This window comes from Marmota flaviventris, chromosome 10 (genome assembly GCF_047511675.1).
Source record: "Marmota flaviventris isolate mMarFla1 chromosome 10, mMarFla1.hap1, whole genome shotgun sequence".
Classification (NCBI taxonomy): Eukaryota; Metazoa; Chordata; class Mammalia; order Rodentia; family Sciuridae; genus Marmota; species Marmota flaviventris.
This window is the reverse complement of record NC_092507.1, coordinates 72,414,236-72,428,134: the sequence shown is the minus strand read 5'-3', so window position 1 is coordinate 72,428,134 and position 13,899 is coordinate 72,414,236. Positions and strand designations below refer to the sequence as shown.

At 34.0% G+C, this 13,899-nt stretch overlaps 1 protein-coding gene across 1 annotated transcript in view; it reads left to right on the top strand.

Annotated features, from left to right (window-relative positions):
• The window catches only part of Col24a1 (collagen type XXIV alpha 1 chain), a 379,962-nt gene that overhangs the window by 43,668 nt on the left and 322,395 nt on the right, over positions 1-13,899 (top strand). The window contains exon 7 of the mRNA XM_071618609.1: positions 11,534-11,578. Coding sequence (XP_071474710.1) covers positions 11,534-11,578 — 45 coding nt within the window. The remainder of the gene's footprint in view (positions 1-11,533; positions 11,579-13,899) is intronic.

Sequence of the window (13,899 nt, the reverse complement as noted above, 5' to 3'; positions counted from 1 at the left end):
CTTCTAAGATCTTATTTAATTTCTTTCTGTAGTATTTTGTAGTTTTTATTTATTCTGTAGAGGTTTTTTACATCTTTCGTTGATTCCCAAGTTTCTTTTCTTTTTTTTTTTGTGCTATTGTAAATAGGGTGGTTTTCCTAGTTTTTCTTTCTGAGGATTTGTCACTGATGTCCAGAAATGCCTTTGATTTATGGGTGTTGATTTTGTATCCTGCTACTTTGCTGAATTCATTTGCTAGTTCTAGAAGTTTTCTGGTAGAACTTTTAGGGTCTTCTAGTTATAGAATCATATCATTGGCAAATAGTGCTAATTTGAGTTCTTCTTTTCCTATCCATATTCCTTTAATTTCTTTCATCTGTCTTTTGATGAATGAGCTCAGACCATTTGCATTCAATATTATTATTGAGAGTTTTTTTATTTGTTGTCATTTTGATTTATTTCTAGTTTTAAATTTGTATTAATTTCTCCTTTGACTATTATTGTAGTGTAATTCCTATTTCTTCTAGTTTTCATATTTATTTTTATATCTTCTTAATTAGATATTTTATTGAGTATGTTTTCTAGAGTAGGCTTTCTAGTTGTGAATTCTATGAACTGCTGTTTATTGTGGAACATTTTTATTTTATCTTCAATTCTAAAGCCTAATTTTGCTGCATATACTTGGTTGTCATCCATTTTCTTTCAGAGCTTTGTGTATTTTTCCAAGACCACCTAACTTTTAGGGTCTGGGTTAAAAAATTGGCAGAAATCTAGATTGGTGTACTTGTAAATGTGACCTGTCATTTTTCTTTTGCAGCTTTAAAAATTCTATCCTTATTCTCTGTATTTGGCATTTTCGTCCCAATATGTGTTGCTGTAGGTCTGTTGTAAATTTTTATGTTTGGAGCCATGTATGCCTCTTGATTTGATTTTCCATTTCATTCTTAAAGCTTGAGAAATTTTCTGATATATTGCACTGAACAATTGTGCATTCCTTTATTTTATATTTCAGAGCCTTTTCCTATCTCTATGAATCTTATATTTGGCCTTTTCATGTTTTCTCATATTTCTTGAAAATTCTGTTCTTGGTCTGTTAACATCTTTTTTTCATGATCAACTTTGTATTCAAGATTACATATTTTGTCTTAATTGCCTTAAACTCTATCTTTAGAGTTGTCTAGTCTTTTGGTGATTCTTTCCATTGAATTTTTAGTTTGAATTATTGATTCCTTCATTTTGAGGATTTATGATTGCTTCTTTTTCAGAATTTCTATTTCCTCATTGAAATGATCATTCACTTGTATTTTTTTCTCTGGTTTTACTCCTTACATCATCTTTTACCTTGTGGATCAGTTGAACTATGAACTTTATAAATTCCTTCTCTGACATTTACTCCATTATGGTGTCAGTGGATTCTCTTATTGAGGTATTTTGGTTATTTGGTATGGTTTTTTCCCTTTCTTTTTCATGCTGTGTGTCTACCTGTCTTTCCAAATGGATCTGAGTTAGCAGAGTTTTTACCTATAAACTAATAGTGTCCTTAAAGGTTTCTAGTACATCACAGTTTGGAGGGATAGAAATGATAATTCCAACCAATTCAAACAATATACAGCATTAAACTAAATACTTAGTTCCTAATATGGTATCTACAATGGTAATTGGCACAGTAAATAGAATTGGTGCTATTAGCAAGTGAAATTACAATAGAATTTGGCTGTTAGGAAGAGAAAAGGGAGAAATAGAAACAAAGGGAACAGAAGAAGATAATACAAAAAACAAAATCTAAATGTACTAATCAAAAACTAACCCTTCACAGAGAAAGGAAAAATAACTACCTTCAAAAAATGATAGAAATAAGAAAGACAGACAAATATGTATATGTATACTTGTCTGTGAACCATTCAGCACACAAGCAAACAATAAAAGGTAAAGAAAAAAAGTTTCTTGATAAAAATTTAGGATATGTTTCCATTGCTGTGCTGAAAAATTGCCAATAAGAATATATGTTTGCTGTTTGTTCTCAATTGTCTTTTTTTGTGTTTCTTCTTGTATGTACTGCAACCAAGAGTGGTAACAGCAGGCTATCAAATCCTTCTTATTTTTGTGTCAAGTTACCTGTTGGTGTTAAAAAATCCTTGACTTCCTTTCTTGGCAGTATAAGGTAGAGTGGATTGAAGAGTGTTGTCTTCTCCACTGAAGGTGGGATTTAGGTTTAGGTAGGCCCCAGGTGCTTCATTGAATGGTGATTGGTCTGATGATTTTAAATCAGTGAACCTCCAGGGCTTGGCAGCTGCTCATCCACACTGGGAAACTGCACCCCAGGATTCTTCCCTGGGTGAATCATGCAGTAGAGGAGCCAACACCATCCACAGAACCTGCCCTTCCTGTCTTCCTGAGCTCAGTCCCCAAGTACAAAGTCACACCTGCCAGCTCAATCAAATTTCTGGCTTGCCCCAGGTGATCCTATGAGTTGCCAAAGTCAAAGTGGAGGAGAGAACCAGGATCTCTTGGGTCTTTATGACCCATAGTCCCTTAGGTAACACACTGTTGGCATGATTTTCTTCTGGTTTCCTAAGCACACTCTGGGTCATGTGGCAGGCATCTGCCATGTCTATTTTTTGGACCTAGCTTGGATTTCTATGTGTAGGTTCCTAGACATGCTCCCACAGCTATCAGCCACCATTCCCAGGCAGCAAGATCATTCCTGCCTGGGCTCTCCATGAAAACTTTACTGCATGAAGATATAATGTAGCATACCCTTTGGATGAGTCCTTCAATGTCCTTTATCTCTGGTGTCTCCATACCAAGACATTGCCATGGTGCCACCAAAAATGCAAAGTCCCTCTCCCCACTTTGCCCATGGTGGATCAGCTCCAGCAGCTGCCTACACTGGTGATAGTCTTTCTTTTTTATTTTATTGTATCCAACCTTCTCAGTTCCCAAGCTATTCTAAGAGTACAGTATTAAAAACCAGTAAAATCCCTCTTTTATCCATGTAACTGAGAAACTATTTATCTGCTTTCTTGGTCTCTTGCCTTAGAACAGCTTAGAAAGCAACCTCTTCTATTCTGCCATCTTCCCTTCATTCTTTTTATTTTTATTAATATAACATAATTGTACATAGTAATTAGGTTTGTTTAGACAAAATCATACATGCAAGGAATTTGATTTTAATCCCCACTTCTTCCACTTTTCTTCCCCTTCTCCATCCCCCATTCTTCCTCCTCTACCCTACTGTTCTTCCTTTCTCCTACATATACATGAAGGTTAAATTCCCTTTGGTACCTCTGTATATAAATGTAATATTATTTTGTTAAATTCAATCCATTTATCTTCCCCTTTCCCTTCCTTCATCAGTCTCATTCTCCTTCTACTCCGTTAATCTTTCCTGTGTCTTTATGTTATCCGATTCCCATACCAACTGCCTACTGTCCTTTGTTTTACTCTTGCTTCCACATAGGAGAGAAAACATTGATCCTTGAATTTCTAAATTTGGCCTATTTCACTTAGCATTATTTTCTCAATTTTCACACATTTACTGGCAAATGCCATTTTTTCATTCTTATTTATGGCTAAGTAAAACTTCATTTTGTTTATATACCATTTTTTTTCTTCATTCATTCATCTATTGACAAGCATCTGTTTTGATTCCATAATTTGTCAATCGTGAATTGTGCTGCTATGAACATTGAGGTGGCTGTATTGCTATAATATGCTGATTTTAGATCTTTTGAATTAATACCAAGGAGTAGAATAACTGGGTCATATGGTAGTTGCATTCCTAGTTTTTTGAGGACTCTCCACACTGCTTTCCAGAGTTATTATACTAATTTGTACTCCCACCAACAATATAGGAGAATATCTTTTCTCCCATATCTTCACCAGCATTTATTATTACTTGTGTTTCTAATAAGTGCCATTCTAACTGGAGTGACTTAAAATTAGTGTAGCTTTCATTTCCATTTCCCTAATTGCTAGAGATCCTGAACATTTTTTCATATATTTGTTGGTCATTTGTGTTTTTTTCTTTTAAGAAGTTTGTTTATTCTCTTTCCCAGTTATTGGTTGTACTATTTACTTTTTTGGCATTGAGTTTTTTAATATATTTTAGATATCAATCCCCTGTCAGAGTAGTAGCTAGCCAAAAATTTCTCCGATTCTGTAGAATGTCTCTCCACTCTCGTTTCCTTTTCTGTGCAGAGCTTTTAAATTTGATGGCACACTCCCTTATTGATTCTGAGATTTATTTCTTGAGATTTAGGGATCTTGTTGAGGAAATCAGTGCCTCTACCTGTAGGATAAAGTGTTCACCCTTTGTTTTCTTCTAGCAGTTGCAAGGTTTCTGGTCTAATCTTCAATTCATATTTTTTTAGGATATAAATATCATTTATTTATTTATTTTTAAAATTTTTGTTATTGGTTGTTCAAAACATTAGATAGTTCTTGACATATCATATTTCACACATTTGATTCAAGTGGGTTATGAACTCCCATTTTTACCCCATATACAGATTGCAGAATCTCATCGGTTACACATCCACTGTTTTACACATTGTCATACAAGTGTATGTTGTATTATGCTGCCTTTCCTATCCTCTACTATCCCCCCTCCCCTTCCATCTTCTCTGTCTACCCCACCTACTGTAATTCATTTCTCCCCCTTGTTTTTTTCCCTTTCCCCTTACTTCCTCTTGTATGTAATTTTGTATAACCCTGAGGGTCTCCTTCCATTTCCATGCAATTTCCCTTCTCTCTCCCTTTCCCTCCCACCTCTCGTCCCTGTTTAATGTTAATCTTCTTCTCATGCTCTTCAACCCTACTCTGTTCTTAGTTGCTCTCCTTATATCAAAGAAGACATTTGGCATTTGTTTTTTGGGGATTGGCTAGCTTCACTTAGCATAATCTGCTCTAATTCCATGATTTTGACATTTTTTAGTGCAGAGTAATACTCCATTGTGTATAAATGCCACATTTTTTAATCCATTCATCTATTGAAGGGCATCTGGGTTGGTTCCACAGTCTAGCTATTGTGAATTGTGTTGCTGTGAACATCGATGTAGCAGTATCCCTGTAGTATGCTCTTTTTAGGTCTTTAGGGAATAGACTGAGAAGGGGAATAGCTGGGTCAAATGGTGGTTCCATTCCCAGCTTTCCAAGAAATCTCCATACTGCTTTCCAAATTGGCTGCACCAATTTGCAGTCCCACCAGCAATATACAAGTGTACCCTTTTCCCCACATCCTCGCCAGCACTTGTTGTTGTTTGATTTCATAATGGCTGCCAATCTTACTGGAGTGAGATGGTATCTTAGGGTGGTTTTGATTTGCATTTCTCTGACTGCTAGAGATGGTGAGCATTTTTTCATGTACTTGTTGATTGATTGTATGTCCTCCTCTGAGAAGTGTCTGTTCAGGTCCTTGGCCCAATTGTTGATTGGGTTATTTGTTTTCTTATTGTTTAATTTTTTGAGTTCTTTGTATACTCTGGATATTAGGGCTCTATATGAAGTGTGAGGAGTAAAGATTTGTTCCCAGGGTGTAGGCTCCCTATTTACCTCTCTTATTGTTTCTCTTGCTGAGAAAAAACTTTTTAGTTTGAGTAAGTCCCATTTGTTGATTCTAGTTATTAACTCTTGTGCTATGGGTGTCCTATTAAGGAATTTGGAGCCCAACCCCACAATATGTAGATTGGAGCCAACTTTTTCTTCTATCAGACGCAGTCTCTGATTTGATATCAAGCTCTTTGATCCATTTTGAGTTAACTTTTGTGCATGGCGAGAGAAAGAGATTCAGTTTCATTTGTTGCATATGGATTTCCAGTTTTCCCAGCACCATTTGTTGAAGATGCTATCCTTCCTCCATTGCATGCTTTTAGCCCCTTTATCAAATATAAGATAATTGTAGTTTTGTGGATTGGTCTCTGTGTCCTCTATTCTGTACCTTTGGTCCACCCGCCTGTTTTGGTACCAGTACCATGCTGTTTTTGTTACTATTGCTCTGTAGTATAGTTTGAAGTCTGGTATTGCTATACTGCCTGATTCACACTTCCTGCTTAGAGTTGCTTTTGCTATTCTGGGTCTTTTATTTTTCCATATGAATTTCATGATTGCTTTATCTATTTCTACAAGAAATGCCGTTGGGATTTTGATTGGCATTGCATTAAACCTATAGAGAATTTTTGGTAATATCGCCATTTTGATGATGTTAGTTCTGCCTATCCATGAACAGGGTATATTTTTCCATCTTCCATTTCTCTCTTTAGGGTTCTGTAGTTTTCATTGTATAAGTCTTTCACCTCTTTTGTTAAATTGATTCCCAAGTATTTTTTTTTTTTTTAGGATATTGTGAATGGAGTGGTTGTCCTCATTTCCATTTCAGAAGATTTTTTGCTGATATACAGGAATGCCTTTGATTTATGTGTGTTGATTTTATATCCTGCCACTTTGCTGAATTCATTTATTAGCTCTAGTAGTTTCTTTGTAGACCCTTTTGGGTCTGCCAGGTATAGAATCATGTCTTTGCAAATAGTGATAATTCAAGTTCTTCTTTTCCTATTTTTATGCCTTTAATTTCTTTTGTCTGTCTAATTGCTCTGGCCAGTGTTTCGAGAACTATGTTGAACAGAAGTGGTGAGAGAGGGCATCCCTGTCTTGTTCCAGATTTTAGAGGGAATTTTAGAGGGAATGCCTTCAATTTTTCTCCGTTCAGAATGATGCTAGCCTGAGGCTTAGCATAGATAGCTTTTACAATATTGAGGTATGTTCCTGTTATCCCTAGTTTTTCTAGAGTTTTGAACATAAAGGAATGCTGTACTTTCTCGAATGCTTTTTCTGCATCTATCGAGATGATCATGTGGTTCTTATCTTTAAGTCTATTGATGTGGTGAATAACATTTATTGATTTCTGTATATTGAACCATCCTTGCATCCCAGGGATGAATCCTACTTGATCATGATGCATGATCTTTTTGATATGTTTCTGTATCCGATTTGCCAGAATTTTATTGAGGACTTTTGTATCTATGTTCATAAGAAATATTGGTCTGTAGTTTTCTTTCTTTGAAGTGTCTTTGTCTGGTTTAGAAATCAGGGTGATGTTGGCCTCGTAGAATGAGTTTGGAAGTTCTCCCTCTTTTTCTATTTCCTGAAATAGCTTGAAAAGTATTGGTATTAGTTCTTCTTTAAAGGTTTTGTAAAACTCTGCTGTATACCCATCCGGTCCTGGGCTTTTCTTAGTTGGTAGTCTTTTGATGGCTTCTTCTATTTCCTCAATTGATATTGGTCTGTTTAGGTTGTGTCTATCCTCCTGACTCAATCTGGGCAGATCATATGACTTAAGAAATTTATCGATGCCTTCACTATCTTCTATTTTGTTGGAGTATAAGGATTCAAAATAATTTCTAATTATCTTCTGTATTTCTGAAGTGTCTGTTTTGATATTGCCTTTTTCATCCCGTATGCTAGTAATTTGAGTTCTCTCTCTTCTTCTCTTCATTAGCATGGCTAAGAGTCTGTCGATCTTATTTATTTTTTCGAAGAACCAACTTTTAGTTTTGTCAATTTCAATTCGTTTTGATTTGACTTTTGTTAAGCGTGAAAGATATGGATCTAAATTCATTCTTCTACATATGGATAGGCAGTTTTCCCTGCAATATTTATTAAAAAGGCTGTCTTTTCTCCAACATATATATTTTGACACCTTTGTCTAATATGAGAAGGCTGTAAAATTTGAATTGTCTCTGTGTCTTCTAGTCTATTCCATTGGTCTTCATGTCTATTTTGATGCCAATACCATGCTGTTTTTTAAAAAATATTTTTAGTTATACCTTTATTTCATTTATTTATTTTTTTAATGTGGTGGATTTTTAATGTGGAGGATTGAACCCAGTGCCTCACACATGCTAGATAAACACTCTACCACAACCCTAAATCCTTTGTTTTTGTTTTGTAATTGCCTCCTGCATCACTTTTCTTATTTAGAGTTGCTTTTGCTGTACTGGGTCTCATATTCCTCTAAATGATTTTTAGGACTGGTTTTGTTTTTTTCTAGTTTTGGGAAGAATGCATTGGTATTTTGATGGGGATTGTATTGAATATATATGTCCTTTTGGTATTATGGCCATTTTGGCTTTATTAATTCTACCTATTCAAGGACACAGGAGATCATTTCACCTTCTGAGGCCCTCTTCAATTTCTTTCCTTAGTGTTCTATAGTTTTCATAGTAGAGATCTTTCACCTCCTTGGTTAGCTTTAATTCCCAATTGTTTTTTCTTTTTGAGAGTGAAGGGGATTATTTTTTCTGATTTCTTTCTCAGCTGTATCAATTTTGGAGTATACAAAAGCTATTGATTTGCAAGCATTGATATTGTATTCTGCTACTTTGCTAAATTATTTGTCAGCTCTAGAAGTCTTGTGGTAGAATTTTTGGGGTGTTCTAGATGTAGGATTAGGTCATCAACAGTGATAGTTTGACTTCTTTTCTGATTTCTATACTTTAATTTACTTTTTTGTTTGACTGCTCTTGCTAGAGTTTTGAAAACAATTTTGAATAGAAGTGATTAGAATGTACATTCTTGTCTTATTCCTGATTTTAGAGGAAAATCCTTCAGTTTTTCTTCACTCAATATGATGTTGGTTATGTGTTTGCTGTATATAGCCTCAGTGGTTGCTATATTTTATCAAAGGCCTTTTCTGCATCTATTGAGATTATCATGATTCCTTTTTTTTTTTTTTGGTACTGGTGATTGAACTCAGGGGCACTCAACCACTGAGCCACATCTTCAGCCCTATTTTGTATTTTATTTAGAAACAGGGTCTCACTGAGTTGCTTAGTGCCTTGCTCTTGCTAAGGCTGGCTTTGAACTTGGAATCCTCCTGCCTCAGCCTCCCAAGCCACTGGGATTATAGGCATGCCCCACTGCACCCAGCTGATCATATGATTCTTGTCCTTAATTCTATTGAACTGGTGAATTACATTTATCGATTTCCATGTTGAACCAACCTTGGATCCCTGAGATGAAGCCCACTTAATCACAGTGTATTATCTTCTTAATATGTTTTTGAGTGTGGTTTGCTAACATTCTATTAGGAATTTTTGCATCTGTGTTCATCAGTGATATTCATCTATAGTTTTCTTTCCTAGATGAGTCTTTGTCTGGTCTTGGCATCAGGGTTATACTGGCTTTATGGAATGTTTTGGGGGAATGTTCCTTTCCTTTCAATTTCATGGGGTATACTTCTTTTTGTGGATGAGGTTGAACTTGTTGATGAGAATAAGAACAGGTTCCATCTGATTATGAGACTGTTAGAAGCATATAAAGCAACTAACTCGAAAAGTAGGTTACTTGATTCTTGATAAATATATAAAAATGTTATTATTCTATCAGAGTTTGTTCAGTTCATTTAATTTCTTCAAGCTCAGTTTCCTTGTCGGTAAAAATGGGAACAATACTCATTTTATAGTATTGTTGTAATGATGAACTGAGATGTTTGGAAATGACACAATGCCTTGCACATAGTAGCTCAGTGAAGTTCATTCATTAGCTCCTTTCCTTTTTTCTGTTCTTTCTCATGACTACTACTTTGTTGATCTCTTTCTAATAGCCTAATCACAAAGGAACTGACTACCAAAGAACATACTTTTTCCTATTCCCTCTATTTTTTCCTTCATTTACTTCCTTTTTACTTTCATACTATATAGATAATAAGCTTTTTTCCCTTCAAACTCTTTCTTACTTTTCTTGGGTTTCTGTCTTAGTCCACTTTGTTGCTATAACAATGCCTGAGACTGAGTAATTTATAAGGAAGAGAGGTTTATTTTGGCTCATGATTCTGGAGGCTGGAAAGTTCAAGAACATGATGCTAGTGTCTGCTTGCCACATGCTGATTCAACTCATGGTAGAAAGTAGAGATGCAAAAAGGCAGGCGAAAGAGGCAAAGCATACTGTTAGAAAAGAATATGTTTTTGCAGTCCCTTGAGGGGGAGAAATCACTCCTGGGAGAAAGGCATTAATCCTTCTCAAGAATCTAATCATGTCTTAAAGGCCCCATCACCTCTCAGCACTGTTACAGTGGGAATCAATTTTCAGCATGAGTTTTGACAGGGACAAACCACATTGAAACCATAACAGTTCCCAAGAGACTTCTCTACTTAAATATTTTACTGTAGTGTGAAGTTTAACATCTCAAATCTTCTGAAATCATTCCCTTAATTTTCAGATAAGTTCATTTACTCATTTACCCATGGTCTAATCAAAGCATCTTTTCCTTCTCTAACCCATTAATTCAAGCTCATATTTTCTAACAAAACATCATTGATTAGGGCTGGGGTTGTAGCTTGCCTCACATGTAGAAGGCACTGGGTTCGATCCTCAGTACCACTAAAATAAAATAAAATAAAATAAAGGTATTGTGTACATCTACAACTAAAATAAATAAATAAATAAAAATATCATTGATTAATCCTGAATAATTCTTTCACTCCATTTAACCATATATTCTGTGACTCTAAAAACTTGTCTGCTGCATGCTAATGGAACACTTTTGACATTTGTAAACCATGATTTATTTCAGGCTTTTGAGTTACATCTTTTAAATATTCTATGGTATTTTAAAAATTTTTTTTTCATCAGTGCATCTATGAGGGGCTTAAGAAAAGGAACTTCTTGGGCCTAGGGTTGTGGCTTGGTGGTAGAGTGCTTGTCCAGCATGTGTGAGGCACTGGATTCAAGCCTTAGCACCACAAAAATAAATAAATAAATAAATAGATAGATAGATAAATAAATTAAAGTATTGTGTTTATATACAACTAAAAAAATTTAAAAAAAAGAAAAGAATTTTTTTTCTCTTTTATGTGAGCCAAAATCTGGGAGACAGTAGGGAAATTCTCTGATGATTGATTAAAACCATATAGATAAGCTTTAAAGTTATCTTTTATTTCCTTCTTCCTGTCTTTTCCATTTTTCTTTCTCTTTCTGGAGGAAGAAAGATATTATCCATTTGACTTTGCTTTTTTGTTTCTAATTTTTTAGATGGCTGTATAGGTTTTTGATAAACCTTTGAGCAGCCTTTTTTCATTTGAGTTAGCTCATTGATAAAGTGTTATGACACTGATTTAGTGGATTAGAGAAACTGCCTGGATATGATCCAGTTTTTCAATAATAAGAAATTATGTCTTAGGGCATTTTGTCTCAGCATTACTGAACAAAAAACCTCAGAAAACTTAACAATTTCATTGCTAGGTATAAATGTTTTCTAAAAGATACTGTGTTTTATTTTGTATTAAATATTAAGCTACGATTTTAGTTGATTAAAAAATCATTCAAACAACACTCAAAATGAATCAACAATTGTAATAAGAATTAATTTACTATTTAATAATATAAGTTATTATTAAATAAAAAGTTAAATTTAATAAGAAATAAATTAGTAAGAATTAAATTTGTATTGATAAGAGAATTGAAAAGTTGCAGTAAAGAGAAACATAGAACTTACATTTAGTCATTTGACTTATATAAGTTTACTTTTCATATTATATTTTTATCTTTTTTCTTATAGGGTCTTAAAGGATATCCAGGGCTCCCAGGGCACCGTGGTGAACAAGTAAGTATTTTCTTTATAAGACTTATATCTTCTCCAGTATAAGTTACATTTTAATGTACTCTTTTGAGAGATAATTTCTCTCTACCTTTTCATTTTTATTCTCAGTGATTTTGGCTCTATTTAATACAAGACATCCTTTTAATTGATTAGTTGTAGATTTTTTCCAAAAACATTTAAAACATAATATTTTACTATTATTCAATTTTACTATATATATATATATATATATATATATATATATATATATGTGTGTGTGTGTGTGTGTGTGTGTGTGTGTGTGTGAGAGAGAGAGTGTGAGAGAGAGAGAGAGAGAGAGAGAGTGTTTTTCAGAACACTAGTTCTTAAACTTATGTCATTCACAGGCCCCTTTGAGAACCTTATAAATGCTGTAAACCCTTTCCAGGAAATACACATATCCCTGATTTTTTATACAATTTCAGGGGCTTTTCTGTTCACTAAACCTAATTAATGACTGTTAATTCCCTGACACTTGCATAAGAGAATCAAGTAAATTTTAATAATTATTCAGTTTAGAATGGTACCTATATTATTGTCCATAATATACGTGCACCCTATTTAAAAGCCAAAATAATTTTGGAACTGTTTAGTTTTTGATCATGTTTTTGCTTCTCACTATCACAGGAAAATAATATACCATCATGTCATAGAATAAAACAGAGTCCTATCTCTCATTTTCAACATAGAATATACTAAGCCATATGAATAAAAAGGGGACAAAAATAGAATTTATAAGCTAATTAAGATGATGGATAGAATTATCAAGATTCAACAAAGAGCTTCAGGAAGCCCTAAAGGGAAGTCCAGGAAGAAGTGATGATTGGTCCCTGAGGAAAAGATCCAAATGAAAAAACAAAGCCAAGTTTTTCATTCACTCATTTAAGTGGGACAGTGTACGGTCCAGTCCTTGAAACACAATTTTACAAGATTACTAGACATGGCAATTACTAGACTTGGCAACCAAACCAATATGTGTATCTGTAAAAGGTGCAATCTCAGTTTCTTGAAGATCAAACAAGTGCCAAAAAGCATTTGAATATTAATGTGGAAAAAAATATGAGAACTGGTAAGAATTAGTCCCTAGGGAAAAAAAGAAAATCCTTAGAATACTGTTTTGGCAGAAAAGTATGGATTTCAATGAAGGAAACCTGATATTTCACAAGTCAGTGAAAAATTGGCCATGTGTCAGTATCGACCTATTCTCTCACAATTGCTCTAATACCTAGTTCTTATCATGTACATGTTATTACTCTTAGGGTAGATGTTTTCTAGAAGAGTCTGAAATCAGTTTTAAATGTTGTAAAATATATTTTGGAATCAGTTTTTTTTTTCTATTTGTTTCTAAAGAGAAGAGCCAAAATTTGAGTTAACTTTGAGGAACAACTGAAATGATTTTGCATTTTTAACTGTGAACATATCATTGACTATAAGAGAAGCATAACTTATTTGCTAGAAGACATTCATTTCTGAAAAATTTGTAAATAAATTGGTCAGTAAACATTTGGTAAAGCAATTATATCATCTGTATGAGTTGTAGTAATAAGAGCTCTTTAAGCCCCTATTATTTGCCAGGTGGTACTTCCACCAATGACAACTTATAGTAGTATAATTATTTATTCAATATTTTAGATCCCCAGTACCACCAAAAAATATTTTACATACATTAATTAATTTAATACTCAACAACACTTGTTATTGCAGTTACTTCCACTTTTAAAGATGTTTCTATACGATTTTTTTCTATATAATAATTTCATGACTTAGTTGTTATTCTATTTTTTCATTTTTTTATTTTTAATTTTAATTTGTTACATATGACAAGAGGATGCATTACAATTCATATTATGCATATAGAGCACAATTTTTTATATCTGTGGTTGTATACAAAGTAGAGTCACATCCTTCATATCTTCATACACATACTTAGGGTAATGATGACCATCGTATTCCGCTGTCTGTCCTACCCCTATGTCCCCTCCCTTCCCCTCCCTCCCTTTTTCCCCTTTTCTCTATCTAGAGTTCATTTAATCCCCCCACCACCCACACCTGCAGCATATTATGTATCAGCATTCTTAAATCATAGAAATCATTCAGCATTTGCTTTTTTGGGATTGTCTAATTTCATGTAGCATTATATTCTCCAACTGAATCCATTTACCTGCAAATGCCATGATTTTATTCTCTTTTAATGCTGAATAATATTACATTGTGTATATATACCATATTTTCTTTATCCATTCATCTACTGAAGGGCATCTGGGTTGGTTACACAGTTTAGCTATTTTATTATGAATTGTGCTGCT